Below are 16,298 nucleotides of genomic sequence, written 5' to 3'. Positions count from 1 at the left end.
TTAGTACAGTAAATGTACTTCCAACGTTGTTAACCATAAATGAGCATTTACAATCTGTATTAGTTGTTCCATGGTATTTAGCCAACATCTATAGTAATGCTTTTACTGATTTTTAAAAATCTATGCATATGTTTAGTGATTAAGAAAAGTGAAATACTGGAGTACCATTTTTGTGTAAAATTTCAAAACCCTCATCACAGGCAAAAATACTGATCTGTTGGATCTTCTAAAATACAGATAAATCATTTTATATTTTTTAAAAAATCTGTATACGATATTAACAACCAGTTACAATTCATTACCTAATAATTTAGGTAAGACTGTTATTTATTTTTAAAAATCGTTTTAGTTGGGTGAAATCTGACAAGATTTCACCCAACTAAATGCACTTGGTGCTGCTCTTAACTGTTGTACCACAACAAAAATAGGTTCTTCTCCCAATCATGAAAAGTTCATGTCGAGGAATGACATATCCCAAGTCAATCTGAAGTGTTCTGAAAACCATAATGCTTTTCTGGAAATGTCTCACATGACCAGAGTCCGGGCTGAGAAGGCGTTCACGTATTTACGAGTCTGACCCGAAGCCGTCATCTGATCTTCTGTCTTTCCGCAGGATGCGGGTTCCCAGGTACCGCTACAAGGCTAATGGGAAAAGAGGAGGACAACAGGGTCAGATCAGGGAGCCCAGACTTCCCAGAGGGCTTCCCAACCACAGCAGGGCCAGCTAGGGCATCTTGACTGCCAGAAGGTACATAGTCTTCCCCAGAAAGCTTTCATCAGAGACTTCTAACTCTGATACCCTGGAACTCAGCATCTCTAAGTCATATTAATGGTCAGAAGCCAGTCCGAGGAGAGAAAACCCACTCCAAACAGTGCCACAAGATCCAGCCACATCTTCATCCTGGAAGGCCTTGATTCTGAGAGATTTTAAAGGCCAGAGACAGCAATGAGCACAATTCTCCAGACACCTAAGAGGAGCTGTGGGTATTTGCTCTATAAGCAAAATGGTGAGTACATGGGCCAAGAAGCTCACTCCTGTAGTTGATCAACACCTGCTTAGCACTGTATATATATTTTTCACAATTAATTTAGTAATATGTTTATTGGTACAGCTTAATTCTTGTGTTTTTTCAGTGCTGGGGAATCAAACCCAGGGCTTCACTCACATGCTTTGGTGAGTGATATACTCACCAGTACAGCTTAATTTTTAAGACACATTGGAAGATACAAGATTGAACTATTATCTAAGGGTCAGTGTCTAGATGCCAGAGACAAAGTTTGGATCTTCCAACTCATTATCGCATGTAAAAATGCAACCACCCTGGCAGGTAGGTTCATCCTCTTAGTCAAGCTAGAAAGTGGCGAGTGGGCTCGGCGTGCCCAAGGCTGCTCGGCAGGCGCACAGTGAGGCAGCTTTGAACTTGGGTCTATGTGCTGCACAGCCCATCTCCTGCTGCGTCTCCACATCACCTCAAACTAAAGTATATACCCCACTTATCTCCCCAAAGGATTTACTATGATTACAAAATAAATACAGCAGAGTTTCAAAGTGCAGAAAGCAAGATCCCAGGGAAATAAATGTGGGAAAAATCACTAATACGAACATGCGGCAAGATTTATACACTAAATATGTCACAAAGTACAGATAGAGGTGAACTTCCAGCCTGACTCGGCGCTCTAGCAGTCCATACAGAGGGAAACAAACACAAGCAGATACGAGGTTTGGTGCCACGAAGGTCAGAGCAAAGCAGTGGTTTAAGAAAAACACTATTCTTGGTGTTGACAGATCTAAGAGAAATCATTGTCCATGGGACAAAAGAATAATAAAGTCCTTTCCTCTCTAGGGCCTAAAGAGCAAATGCAATGGGTGGGATAATCACTGTGTGTGTGTGTGTGTGTGTGTGTGTGTGTGTGTGTGTGTAGAAGGTGCAGGGCCATACTCAGGTGAGCATGGAGGATTTTCCAGGGCATTGCTGTAGGCAAAGAGCAAGAACAGGCAGGATTGAGATACGATGGAAAAGCGGGAGTGAGGAGACTGGAAGGAGGCAAGGAAGCTGGAGCGTAGACTGCAGACTGCGAGTGAGAAGGGGATGAGCTCGAGCAGTTAAGTGATAACACCTGGCAAGCCCTTGCTATGCTCTGCCCATGCTTTTAAGAGTTTCATATGCTTCATCTCATTTAACTCTCACACAAAATACCTGTGGTGCAGGTACACCCGTGGCACTGCACCTGTCCTATAGACCAAGCAATTTAAAAGGAGAAAAGAATTTAAGTGACATATAAAAAGTCACCCAGCTGAGAGGATGGAGCAAGAATTTGAGCTCAGGTGGGATGCACGAGCCCACTGCTTCCAGCAGAGCTCTTGTCTTGAACAGCCAATGCAAGCCAAGCCACTTGATTGATAGGATGTCACGGAGCTCAGCCACCAGGTCCTTGGGTTCCAGAAGACAGTCATCAGATAAAGAGGCCCACTAATTGTGAATGAACGCTGTACGGGTACAGCGATGACCAGTAACAGAAACAAAATTCCAGTGACATAAGATCTGGTACCATGCGCTTTCTTAGGACATGAACTAAGTTTCTCAGCAAGTACCACTTTCCCACCAAATTAAATGGCATCGTCAAGTATATTCACTCGTTCTGAAAGCTCAGAGCTCGACATATGCCTTTAAAAACTACACAGCAGCTGGGCGTGGTGGCGCACGCTTGTAATCCCTGCGCTTGGGAGGCTGAGACAGGAGGATAGCGCAAGTTTGAAGCCAGACTCACCTGGCTTAAGAGACCCTGTTTCCAAATAAAATATAAAATAGGTCTGGAAGTGTAGCCTGGAGGTAGAAGGGCCTTGGGTTCCATCCCCAGTACCACAAAAAAAAAAAAAAAAAAAAAAAAAAAAAAAACAACCCAAAAACAAAAAAACAAAACAAAAACAAAACACTACACAGCATGCTGGAATTTCCTAATATTTTTCAATAAACTGTGTATAACAAAAATGACAAGAAAAAGACAGTAGATAGGTATCTTGAGTTGACTTTTGACACCAAGTTGCATTTAATACTTTCCTGAACAAAATCACCAGGGTCATTAGAGCATTTTTTGAAAGAGTTCTGAATAAATGATATTTCCCTAGACTCAAGCATGTGGATTAAATATGTGTGTTTCTGTTTCTCTGGTGTATATCTGTCCACGTGGATTCCATATTTTCATGTTATTGATTGCTATATGCTCTTGTTAAAAAATTTCCAGTGCAATACCAAAACACCACATGGATGCACGGAATTGATTTAAAAAAATAAAATTTAATGTTATGTTTTTTATTACTGAGTTAGTGTGTGCAGTCACTGTAACAAAATGTGACATTAACAAGCACTCTTGGAGAGGGAATAGTTGGGTATGGTGAATTACCTACAGCCTAGTACTGTGCAGTGCTTAGAAGCAGTAACGAGATGCACACAGAGCAAAGAGCCTTAACAAGCAAATGACAAATGACAAAGTGGAATAAAATATCTGAATGTGCTAATATCCTGCATGCAGATATAAAATTTACGTAGAGCTACACATGGAAAGAAGACATATATGGTAAAGAGTGTAGGGGAATGAAGGCAAGTGGAAGTGGAAATGGGATTGTTTCTGGGGTTTTTTTCCCTGTGATTTTAAAGCATTTTTCTACTGATCTGAGGCTTTGCTTAATATAAAATAATTTTTTCTAACTGTATATATTATGTGTCTTAAAAATATCCTGAACATAATCTTATGCTTGCTCTTATTATGCCTCGTAGTAAGAGTTGAGTTCTGATCCTTTTTAATAGAGTACTTAGGCTGACTCAGAATTCCCCAAGTCTGCTCAGGAGAATCTAATACTAAGAATTATCAACTGAGTTTATTTTCATCTTGAAATGGGATTGTGAGTTTTGAGATTCCTACGCATGGCTCATCACTTGATTAATATTTGAATCTTCTTCCAGGACCAGATATTTAAAGTGAGATCAATATAAAGAAAGTACTATATATTTTTAATTAGTATTTGAACTTTTCAAATAGCTAGTTTTTCCTAAGACAAAAAGAATTCACCAAGATACAAATTAAAATGATGACAATATCTGTCATCATATGGTGGTGCACGCTTGTAATCCCTGCGCTTGGGAGGCTGAGACAGGAGGATCGCACAGGTTCGAAGCCAGTCTCAGCTACTTAGTGAGGCTCTCAGCAACTTAGACCCTGTTTCCAAATAAAGTACAAAATAGGTCTGGGAGTATAGCCCGGTGGTAGAAAGCCTCTGGGTTCCACTCCCAGTACCCCCCCCCACACTATAATGATGGAAATGTCCTAATTCTTGAACATATTAGCCCTGAGGCTCAGTGTGGGGTGGACAAGATAGCTCGGAACACCTGATTCTCCCAAGACAGACAAACACCAGGATGCAGCAGCCTCTGGTGTAGGAACAAAAAGGCCCATGAGCCGGGCAGTCTCCTGTCCACACTAAGAGAGCACAAAGCAAGGACAGTCTAACGATGACTATAACAAACTCGGCAGAACAGACAGGTGCCACCGGCATGACCATCAAGGAAGACCAGGTTGAGCGCTCAGTTGAGCACCATTACTCTTCGCCCTTCTCCCCTTGAGCCCCGGGGCCCTGCGCCAACTTTTCAAGCAGACAGAATAATTCTGACAAAGGAGGATTAATTGTCACTGTGCTAAGAATATATTTTAATACTGTCATATATACCTGTGTGCATCCTCTGTGTTTCTGCTCCCTACATAACGCAAGGAACTGATAAGCTGATGGGTTTCTGCACAGGAATTCCTGTTTGATTGCCAACCCCCGGTGCTACAGCAGACACATCACCCCGTTCTCATTTGTTTTAACGTTAATAATCTTACCCACATGTCCCCTCCTGTAGCTGAGGAGTTGCTCTACTTCTCCTGCAATGGGCCCTTCTTTGCCCCTGGGCAGACGGGAACTGTAAACAGCCTGTCAAAGCTTTAACTGGGATATCCTGTTAAAGCACTCTGAACAAATACCCAGATCTTTTGTAGAAAACAGAAGAAATGGGATGAGAAAGGCCACGTCCACAGGTGGTTTTCTGTCAGAACACGATATCTTCACAGTTTCATCTAGAGTCTGAAGAGTATTTTTCATCCTGCTGAACAACTGCTACTATTACCATATTCACCCAGTAGTTTTGTACAACATCTCTTCATGTCAAGAGCCTGGGCAATTCTGCATTTTACTATTAAAAGACTTGATAAGACATCCTTATAAATCTAAAAAAAAAAATCTTGTAAGACCAAAGCAGCTTATGAGTTGGTATTGCTTTTATTTTTTTTTTTAATAATAGGCTAGTTGGTGTGATTCCAAAAGAGTAACAAATAAGAATTCTTTGACTATTTTATTTAGTTTGTTTGTTTGTTTATTTATTTATTTATTTATTTATTGGTGGTACTGGGGTTTCTGGAAACCCTTCTACCTCCGGGTTATACTCCCGGACCTATTTTTATACTTTTCATTTTGGAAACAGGGTCTCTTAAGCCAGAGTGGCTGGCTTCGAACCTGCACGATCCTCCTGTCTCCGCCTCCCAAGCACGGGCAGGGATTACAAGCATGCGCCACCATGCCCGGCTATTTAGCCCATTTAAAGAAAACACTTATTGCCAGACATGGCAGTTCATGCCTGTATCTTAGTACTTGGGAGGCTGAGACAGGTGGATGACAGGATAGCCTCATCAACTTAATGAGACCCTCAGAGAATTAGCAAGACCCTGTGTCCAAATAAAAAATAGAAAGAGCTGGAGGTATATCTCAAGGATAGACTGTCCCTAGGTTTGACCTCCAGTACAAGAAAGGAAGGAAGAAACAAAGGAAGGGAGGGACTTAACCAGACAAAAATACATTCTAGATCCCAGTGGGACTTTTAAAAGTAAATAACTCAGCTGAAGCCGGACATGGTGGCACTTGCTTGTATTCCCAGCACTTGGGAGGCTGAGACAGGAGGTTCATGACCAGCCTCAGCTACTTAGTGAGGCCCTTTACAACTCAGTGAGACCCTGTTTAAAATTAAATAAAAAATAGGACTGAGGGTGTGGCTCGGAGATAGACTGTCCCTGGGTTCCATCCCCAGCACTGCAAAATAAATATTAATTAATTAATCAGCTATAAGGGACAAGGCAGAAATATTTAGTTATATCTTAAAGTGAGGTATGAACTTTAAGGTTAATGCATATCAAAGTTTCTTCACTATTACTACTTTCCCAGGCTGACACAAATTAATTAAATGCCTCTAATGTCAGTATTGCTAGTTTTTCACAGGAAAGACTCTTAAAAGGTAGAAGATTAAAGGTCCAGGAGGTGACTGAAAGCTGCCCCTCCACCAGGGCCTCCATTTCCCAAGATGAAATGAACAGTTGCTGATGTAGACGGACCTTTTTTTTTCCAGGTGGGGAGATTGTCCCAGATGTTTTTAGAGGTATCTTCACGTTACTTGTTTATAGACTTAGATCACATTGCCTAGGGTGTCACAAGTTTTTGGAAGAACAACTATTTCCTGGGTCAAATTTTAGTTCCAGACTATTAACAAGGCAAGTGCCAAATCGCTCTAAAGCAATTCTATCTTTGCTGGCCTCCCCAAGTAAGATTCTATCTCACAGTGTTTATTCCTCACCAATCAAAGCAAATAAAAGCTCCACATCTTGTAATGTCTGGGGCAGGGTACCCTGACTCTGAGCTCAACAGAGCTTCCCCCTTCATTTAGCCTTTTGTGGTTCAAGCCCAAAGCCAAACACAGAAAGCCTGCTTAATTTATAGCATCAATTGAGAGCAGGTCACTGAAGTACTACTGACAGCTACATGAATTTCTGCCAGAGTAAAGTGGAGAAAAAAAAGTGACCAGAAGGGAGAACTAAATGAAAGTGGAGTCATGGGGGGGGGGAGACAAGGTCAACAATAGCGCAATAAATCAACAACGAGAAGGATCTATAACACAAGTGGACGGTTTCCACGCCCGCTTCCATGCCAGCACGAGCCGTAGCAAAACAGAGCAAACCTATAAATGAACTGTTTCATCTCCATGACAGCAAGAAGTCCAGCTACCTTTACTTTTAGGTATTGATTGAATCATCTCTCCCACTGACATTGTCTTGCAAAAATAGAACAGGGAGTACTACAGGAGGGGAAATAACACACCACTGTGAAAAGGGGTTTTGCCTACTGCTGAGACCACCTTACCTGTCTTTTTAAGGACAGAGACTGTGAGTTCTGGGCCTAATAAATACCCCTGGGGCACAATGTCCAGTGTGCCACCAGCACAAATGCAAAATTATATTCATCTGATCTTCCTACAATCTTCTGTGATGGGAGATGTGCCATGGTCTCCAGTTTACAGACAAAAACGATTGGATTCATTGAATTTGATTCACTTAATAAAGTCACTCAAATAGGAAAAGGTGGGATCCAGACCAGAACCCAGTTTCTGTTGCCCACCTGTGAGTTTCTGGCCCTTTGCAGCAACACTTGTCATGCAAAAAGGCTTTCCCTTATGCTTTGTAAGCTAAACCTCATAAATAAATCATGTAAAGGTAGGAGCAGCCCAAGACACACAGAACCAAAAGCCAAGGAGAAAGTGTTTCAATGGTAGGTAATAATATTTAAAAACTTCTTGGTCTTGTTGTAAATATGCTTAAGCAATGATGACTTGAGAAATTTACTTTAATTAAATTCATTGTTCTAAAAAGGCCACAACAAGCCAAGTCAGGAAATTAAAATTTAAGGCTGTCATTCTGTGGTTTCGAGAAAGAGGAAAGTGAGTGAGTAAAAAGCACAGGAACACGTCTCTTACACTCGAGTTTTAAATAGGAATAAAAGGAAATTATAGTTTAAGAGAAAAGTATAGAAGTCTATAAGGCTTATAAGTTAAGTACACTTTCAGGTCTACCTTAGGAAACGTTTATTAGTATAATGTGTTTATTTCAACATAAACAGCAAGTTGAAAGCTGCTCTATTGAGGAAAACAGGTGGTCTTTCCTCTTGGCTAAGGAGAGCGCTCTGCGTGTCTGCCTTGGTCTGAGTGGTGGAATCCAGTGGCTGGAGTTCCATGGTGACTGTTCTCCCTGCCCCAAACTGCAGCATGCTAAGCTAAATCGTTTTGCTACTGCCTCGAATTTATGATCATTTTGTAAGCCTCTAGGCTCCATCCATCCTCTACCTCACACAACTTGAGGAAAGGCTGAGCACTGGCAATGGTACAATGTGAAAATCTCATATATTCTGAGCCAGGCGAAAGACAAAAATATCAAAACAGTCTCAGAGCTGGGCACTGTAGTGCACAACTATAATTCTAATTCTTGAGAGGCTGAGACAGGAGGAATACAGGTTTGAGGACAGCCTCAGCAATTTGGTGAGACACTGAGTAAGTCAGCAAAATGCTGTGTTAAGATAAAAAATCAGAAGGGTTGAATTGTAGCTTGGAGGTAAAAAGCCCATGAGTTCAAGCCGTGGTTCCCCTTCAATGTCTTACAATATTTTTATTATAAGAATACTTTCTTTTTTCTTTTCTTTTTTCCTTTGGCAATGCTGAGGATCAAATCCAGGGTCTCATATGTACTAGGCAAGTGTTCTACCACTGAGATACACCCCCAACCCATTGTGTTTTCTTGTACAGTTTACAATTAAAGCATCTTTAAAGAGAGAGAAAGAGAGGAGAGAGAGAACCAACAATTTGAATTATAGAGCTACCACAAATGTTTTGGAAACAGATTAAGTATCAATTTAAGAAATAAATATAAATAAGAAATCAGATGCTTTCCCTAATATGTGAAAGCTAAGGAGAGATGGGTCATAGGAGGAGCTCTAGATGAAAAAAGAGATCCTATAGAGGAGCAAACAAGACAACCTAAATGAAGGGATGGGAGAGGGGAAGAAGGGAATTCTCTAAAACACACAATATTGTACTTAAACGTATCAAAGTCAACACTAAGCCAAGCAAGGTAAGGAGGGATGGGGAGGGAATGGGGTAGGAATTGGGTTGGGGTTAAATCGGTGATATGTATATATATATATATCCACACAAGTTTTTTACCCCAATATGATATATGAATATAATGCACCAATAAAAAAAAACTAAAATAAATTGCTGAGGCTGAAAAAAATAAAAAGGAATAAATATAATGTGTATAATGGCCTCTGTTTAAGTCTCTACTTATTTAATTTAACCTATGTATAGATAATTGATCAGTGGTTAGAAGGAAAGTTCTGAGATATTATTTGTTGTGTCTCAGTGATGACCTGCATAACCCTGGGCACACTTGCCACCCTGATTTTGGTCTTTGTACCATTTTCCACTCTAATGACTCAGAGGACCTGAGTAGAAATGGTGGAGGGGAAATGACTGATTCAAAGAGGGTAAGAAAAAGTGGCTATCAAATAGAAGACACTTAAACTAAATAAAATGAAAAAAAAAAAGCTTTTGTAGCAACACAAACCACCTCACAGGTGCCCAAGAGCCACCTATGACTAGTGGTTATCAAACCAGATCACGGTGTGTTGGACACATCCCTCCCTACAGAAGTTGTATTGGACAGCACTGTTCTAGTGAATAGAAGAGATGAAAGACACTTAAAAAACCAAACACAGCGTGTGAAATTGTTTCAGTTTTGATCAAACAAGAAAGTGATAGTTCCATTTTGGGACTGATGGGGAAAATTAAATATGCTCTAGGAATTAGAATATTAAGAAACTGTTGTTAATAATGTGTGATAATAGTATTAGGTTGTATATGAAAATGACTATTTTCCATATACATGGAAGCATGTATTATTTGGAACTTAAAATACTTCATAAAAAAGTAGATAAAATAAATATGGTAAATATTAATCATTGTTGGGAATATAGTATATTTTCTGTACTTCCATGTGGGTTTAAAAGTTATTGTAACAAAATTTTAAAAAACTCATAGCATCTTGCATTCCATTCCTTCTCCTTCTCTTTCTCTTTCTTCTCCTCCTTCTCCTTCTCCTCCTTCTCCTTCTCCTCCTTCTTCTCCTTCTCCTTCTTCTTCTTTCTTTCTTTATTTATTTTTTGGTGTGTGTGTGTTGCTGGAGATTGAACCCAGGGCCTTGCACATGCTAGGCAAATAGTGTTCCATCATTGATCTATGCCTCCAGCTCAGCTTCTTGCATTTCTAATTTAAAAAATACCATATGTAGGCCAGGTGTGTAGGTGCACACCTGTAATCCAACTACTTGGGAGGCTGAGATAGGAGGATCACAAGTTTGAGGATACCCTGAGTAACTTAGTGAAGTCCTCAGTAACTCAGTGAGATCTTGTTCCAAAAATAAAAAATAAATAGGGCTCAGAGGTAGAATGCCCCTGGATTCAGTCCCCAGTAACACATGAAAAGAAAAAAATAAAAATGTAGTTTATATACACTTATGAATAAACACGTGAGATGTATATATATTAGAGGCAAAACCACAAAGACCTAGTAAATGGGACTTACTGAAATTTCTGTTTAAATGTTATTTCTATCACCATGCCAAAGATGATTAAAACTAGAATGACTGGACATGGAATTTCAGTTACTATAGTCTTCAATAAACTGTTCTTATAACTAAGTAAAGTTATTTAGATAATTAGATAGATGCACAACCAACTACAGAAGTGGCAAATAGTTTACATTTTAGAGATATTCAAATTTTAAAATAGTTGGGGCACCATCTTTTGTTGTTTCAATTAAAAAAGCACTACTAAAATATCTAGATAGTTTGGCTAAAATCCCACTTAATATTTATTATAAGAACAAGTTACAAACTTATATATTTTATAAAGTATTCTTAAGTCATAGATCATTTAATAAATATATAATATGTTCAATAATACCATGTATGAGTAATCTACCCAATTAGATCAAATTGGATTACTAGTGTAAATCTGTTTTAAACAGGCAAAACTACCAAAGTGCATAAAAACATAGACAGTCCCCTCTTATCCTTGATTTGGCCTTCTGCAGTTTCAGTTACCCAGGGTCAACCAGTTTGAAATATTAAATGGAAAATCCAGAAGTAAACAATTCATGTTTTAAATAACTTTTATTGTATCACATTGGTACATCTGATCTCTTTTATTGTTGGTTGCTATTAATCTCTTACTATGCCTAATTAAGCTTTATCACAAGTATGTAAATATAGGAAAAACACAGTATATCTGCATCCAGAACCATCCATAGATCCAGGCACCCCTGTGGGTCTTGGAAAAACATATGTTCCCTGAATAGAGGAGAATATTGTATGATATTGTTGAGCTGGGATTATATGAAATGTAGGCAATGTGTGCTAAGTATCTAGAATTATTTAATGCATTTCCCAATATTCAACACAAAAGTTTGAAAAATTTTAGAAATAACACATTTCTGTAGTATCAGAAGCTAGGCTCCAGAACACAAAACAAAGGCAATACTTCATGTTAGTACTCACTCATTTTGTGAGTATTTCTTAAACAATTTAATCTGTTATTGCAGATAACAATTCAATTATTTAATTTGGTGTAAGTGACAAATACCACCTCTATCATGTGATGTGCAAAGAAGACAATCTCAGTATACAGATGTTAAAGTTTGTGGAGAGCCAAGTACGGCTCATTGCTATGCTGGGACAAAACAGGCTAATAAATAGAGCTACTACTTAATTTTGACTTTCAAAAATAACCAATATTTTCATTAACTAAAATATAAATATGTTGATAAATTTCTGTGCTACTAAATATTTTCTAAAGATATAATAGCACTAAAATTTTTTGCTAAAATTTTAGCACAAAAATTACTTCTTGGTAAATTTACTTTTTAGTAAAAAGTCAGACAACTTATCTTTTATCCATGCTGACATTTTTGCCAACTTTTGTATAATATTTTGTATCAGCACCATGTTCAACTTGGAATGGTTTTGCTTAAATACTATTTGGTTAGGTGAAACGCTATTAGAAATTGACTTTAGAAAAATCAAGATTTTAAATTTAGGTCATGATTACTGTCCCTAAATATATGTACGTGTTTGTTCTTTGAAATTTAGAATGTACTTTCTTTTGAAGGACTGGGAATTGAATGTGGAGCACTCTACCACTAAGCTACATTCCTGACCCCCCCCCCCTTTTTAAATAAATTGAGACAGGGTCTTGCTAAGTTTTTTCAGGTTAGCCTCAAATTTGTAATCCTCTTGTCTCATCCTTTAGAGTACCTGGGATTACAGATGTGTGCCTCCTTGACCCCCGTAGAATGCAATTTTTCTATACTATTATAATTATCCATTGAGTCCTAGGCTAGGTTAAAACTCTGTATAGGCTGGGGATGGTGGCACGCACCTGTAATCTCAGTACTTGGAAGGCTGAGACAGGAAGATTGCAGGTTTGAGGTCAGCCTCAGCAACTTGGTGAGACTGTTTCAAAATTTTTAAAAATAAAAAAAAATTATAAATGCACAAAACTTTTTCTAGCTGAAATTTTAATAGCACTAGTCAAATTCTATGTTCTGGAAATTGGGGACCAAAGAAAATCAAAGAGCTTCCCTTCTGGACGGGGGTCAGGTCTGGGTAAGATGTTAAGTGGCTGTCCTTTGCCTTGATAGGCTTCTAATTTCTTCTTTGTGTCCCTCCAACATCCGGTAGAGTTTATTCTCTCACCTCTCATTTCTTTGCGGTATGCTCCATCTTCTCCACAGGGGCCTGCCTGGGCCTGACCTACTCAGGAACTTCCTCTCCCATGTGCCAGCCTCACCATCTTTCACTAACGTACTTGGTGTCTAGAGAGGCCACAGGGGAGCCATAGACTGAATAAGCAAACATGCCTACACCCCTTCCAGCTGTATTTGTATATGTTTAAAAATAATACTAAGCATCACAATTACTTTAAAAGGGGAAGTTTTCAGATGCTTTGAAACTGGAGCGAGAACACTTATCTAAATGGCAGGAAAGCCTGCCAAGGGAAGGAGCTGCTCTCAGAGCCTACTGTCCTGTTAGGATACCTTTTAATCCACAGCATCAAATATGGCTTCCCACTTCTGAATCTGGTTCTCCACCTGCTCCACAGTTTATGAAGTTTCCCTCTGAGTACACAGGAGGACAGAGGAGGGCCCTACAGCTGGCTGGGCATTAATGTTGGAAACTGCTTTAAATAATTTGGGGGAGAAAATTTGCATTCCTATTTACATTTGGCTTAGGATTAGTTTGGGAATTTGTTGTATTTCGTCAACACACACCTACTTCAGGGTTACAAGGGAAATCTCCTTTGATATTAAAACCTGACACAGATGGTCCACTACAGATTAGCCACACGACATTGACAGTTGCTTTTTTTTTTTATTCACATAGTCAAATGCACTGTGATTATTTTCTGCCTTAAAATCGAATCAGTTTCTGAGCTTTGGTTGCTTAGTGATAGAGGATAAAAATTAGAAAAAAACTGAAACAAAAAGTAAACTATACAGACACTTTTAAAAATGTTTAAAAACAGAAAGATACTGACACTAGTATGATACAGGACCTTCGTCTCAGTCACAGTAAAAAGTGTTTCACTTTGTCATGCCTGGAGGACCTTCTCTTGTGCAAATTATCAGCATGTCTCATGCATAGGAACTAGAAATTATAGAATGTTTTTTAAACATTAAGAAGTTGTTTTAAAAGCATTACCCTTCTGTGTCTAAGATGTTAAAAACAACAACACAAAACAACCATTTTCCAGGGAACGCATTTTAAGACATCATGTTGGAATAGTAATTACCTGTAAAGGACTCACCGTGGACCTGTTTTTAGTTACTGTAAATGCTTTGAGAACATTGTCTTCATCTTCTGATACTGGGGTCATTAAAACTGAACTTGTAAGGATGTTCTAAAGGGAAGAAGAATCATTTTAAACTTAAATGAGTTTGGATAACAAGAGCAAACACAGTCCTAACAGTATAGAGAGGTCATTATGAGATGATATACATTAGCCTGAAGAAATACAATATCTGCCAGAAAATCTCTTCCTTCTAAGCTAAAAAAAGAACTTGATGAGGTACTACTGAACTTTGCCTCACCCCACTGAGGCAAACATCACCAAAAATCTTAAAACTTCAAAGTCTCACCTTGTTCTAGGCATGTGGTAGGCACTCAAAATCCACCTGCTAAGCTAACTCATAAACCCATGGCTTTCAAAGTAAAATCTGGGTCAAAAATTAATTCCGGGGCAAGAACTGTTTTACTACATATATTGGTACAGAAATATTTTAGAGCTACAAATTAATTGCAATGTAGTACAGTGGTGAAAAGTATGGAATTTAGCCCAGGTGTGGTGGTGCACACTTGGAATCCCAGCACTTGGGAGGCTGCGGCAGGAGGACTGTAGTTCAAGGACAGCCTCAGCTACTACTTAGTGCCTTCTGCAACTCAGTGAGACCCTGTTTCAAAATAAAGAATAAAAAATAGGGCTGGGGGTGTCGCTCAGAGGTAGAATGCCCCTGAGTTCCATCCCCAGTACTGTTAAAAAAATTATATATATATATATATATATATATATATATATATATATAGAATTTAAAACCAGAACTTCAGAGTCCAACCCACCCACCACCACTCCCCATTAGGTATATAACCTTGAACAAATGACTACACTACTCAGTTTCCTAGTTCCTATAATAAAAGTGATGTTATCAATTTTATAGGTTATTGTGAATATTCCATGAATTAATTCATCTAAAACCCTTGGATCAGTATTTAGCACATACTGAATACATATTAGCAATTATCATTTGCTATGATTCTCCAGAACACATAGGGGGAACTGCTCACAATTTATAAATTCTAAAAATAGCAATAACCAAAGCAGTGTGATACAGTTGGTCCTTATGTATCCAGATTCACAGATCAAAATTATTAGAAAAAAATACATATGTACTGAACATGTACATACTTTTTTCTGGTCATCATTCCCTATGCTTAGGACTGACAGTGCTTACAGACTAACAACTACTTACAGAGTATTAACAGTGTTTCGCAGTATTATAAGTATTCTGCAAAGGACCAATTATGAGAAAGGATGTGTGTAGGTTAAGTAGAGATACTGTGCCATTTTCCATAAGAGATCTTGGTATTTGAGGGGGGTCCTGGAACCAACCCTCTGTGGATATCGAGGGACACTCTATAGGTACAATGTTGGACACCCACTACAGATATTATGGTTGGCAGTATTCTAGATCTCCATAAAACCAAGTAAGAGGCTACAAGAAGAAAATACTGCATGTAGAAGACAAATAAACTCAAGGAAAATGTGAAAATTAATGTTCTGTTTTCAAAGAAATATCCATGCAATAGATTTTTCAAGTAACAAGTACTCTCAAATCACAAGCCAACAAATGATGAAGAAATCTGCAGTGGGACAGAATCTGTTTCCAATACAAAAAAAAAAAAAAAATCAACTTTCTATTCTACATTAATAATCAATTTTCTCCATCATGCAGGAGAAAGGTTTTAGAAATCAGATGCATTAAAGAGTGAGCGCTGAAGCCACAGCAGCCCCACACAGAATTTTGTGTCGCTAATATTGCAGGACGGCTCAGGGCCTGTGCATATATACTTACTGGTGCATCTGTCACTGGTGGTGCTTGTGTGAACAGTTGAGTATTCAGACTGTCCCCTTCCCAGTGGTTCGAACAAAAGAAGTTTCCCGCTTTATCAGTGGGAGATTCTACCTAAAAGCAAACAGGAAGTGCTTTATTGTTTCTCAAACTACAACTTCCATGAAACATTTACTCTCAGGAATAAAGCTCCAGCCAGTCTCTCACACACTCAAACTTACACAAAAATAAATCCAAGAGGCACTGTAGCCAACCTACTGGAGATGCCTCTTGCCTATAACTTTGATCCTTGCAGGGTAGATTTTCTTCCTTTTATACTATGACTTAAAGATACTACCATTTTAAATATAAACCCCACTTTTCTGTGGTATCAGAAAATAAGAGAACATGTCATTAAGGGTCATTTGAATCTCTGTTCTGGAGCCATTAGTCAATCATACTTGGCTCAGATTAACTATATTTGTATACTTTTATTGGTGTATTATGGTCTCACATCAAAATGTAACTCGCGGTGATAATGACACACACGCACACAGCATTTGGTGGGCTTTTTCCCGGCTCTCTCTCCACTCTCTCATCCCCAAACAGGGTATTGAGATGGACACTGGCAGAATGTCCATGGAAGTAATTCCTTCACTGTTGCTCCCTCTCCCTAGACCACCTCCACCTCCCTGGCTCCACTTGGGCCTCTCCTCCATTATCTGAAGTCTT

At 38.8% G+C, this 16,298-nt stretch overlaps 1 protein-coding gene across 8 annotated transcripts in view; it reads right to left on the bottom strand.

The window, feature by feature from the left end:
- Positions 1–525: 525 nt before the first annotated feature.
- The window catches only part of MYB (MYB proto-oncogene, transcription factor), a gene marked incomplete at both ends in the record, with an annotated part of 37,985 nt that continues 22,212 nt past the window's right edge, over positions 526–16,298 (bottom strand). For 7 of the 8 annotated variants that reach the window (XM_080700295.1, XM_080700298.1, XM_080700297.1 and 4 more), the window contains 3 exons: positions 526–642; positions 13,754–13,861; positions 15,591–15,701. In XM_080700295.1, coding sequence (XP_080556421.1) covers positions 526–642; positions 13,754–13,861; positions 15,591–15,701 — 336 coding nt within the window. The remainder of the gene's footprint in view (positions 643–13,753; positions 13,862–15,590; positions 15,702–16,298) is intronic. The other variant, XM_080700301.1, reaches the window with a different exon arrangement.

This window comes from Muscardinus avellanarius (genome assembly GCF_963383645.1).
Source record: "Muscardinus avellanarius genome assembly, chromosome: 8".
Lineage (NCBI taxonomy): Eukaryota > Metazoa > Chordata > Mammalia > Rodentia > Gliridae > Muscardinus > Muscardinus avellanarius.
Note: the sequence above shows the minus strand (reverse complement) of the source record. Positions and strands in the feature narration are given on the sequence as shown.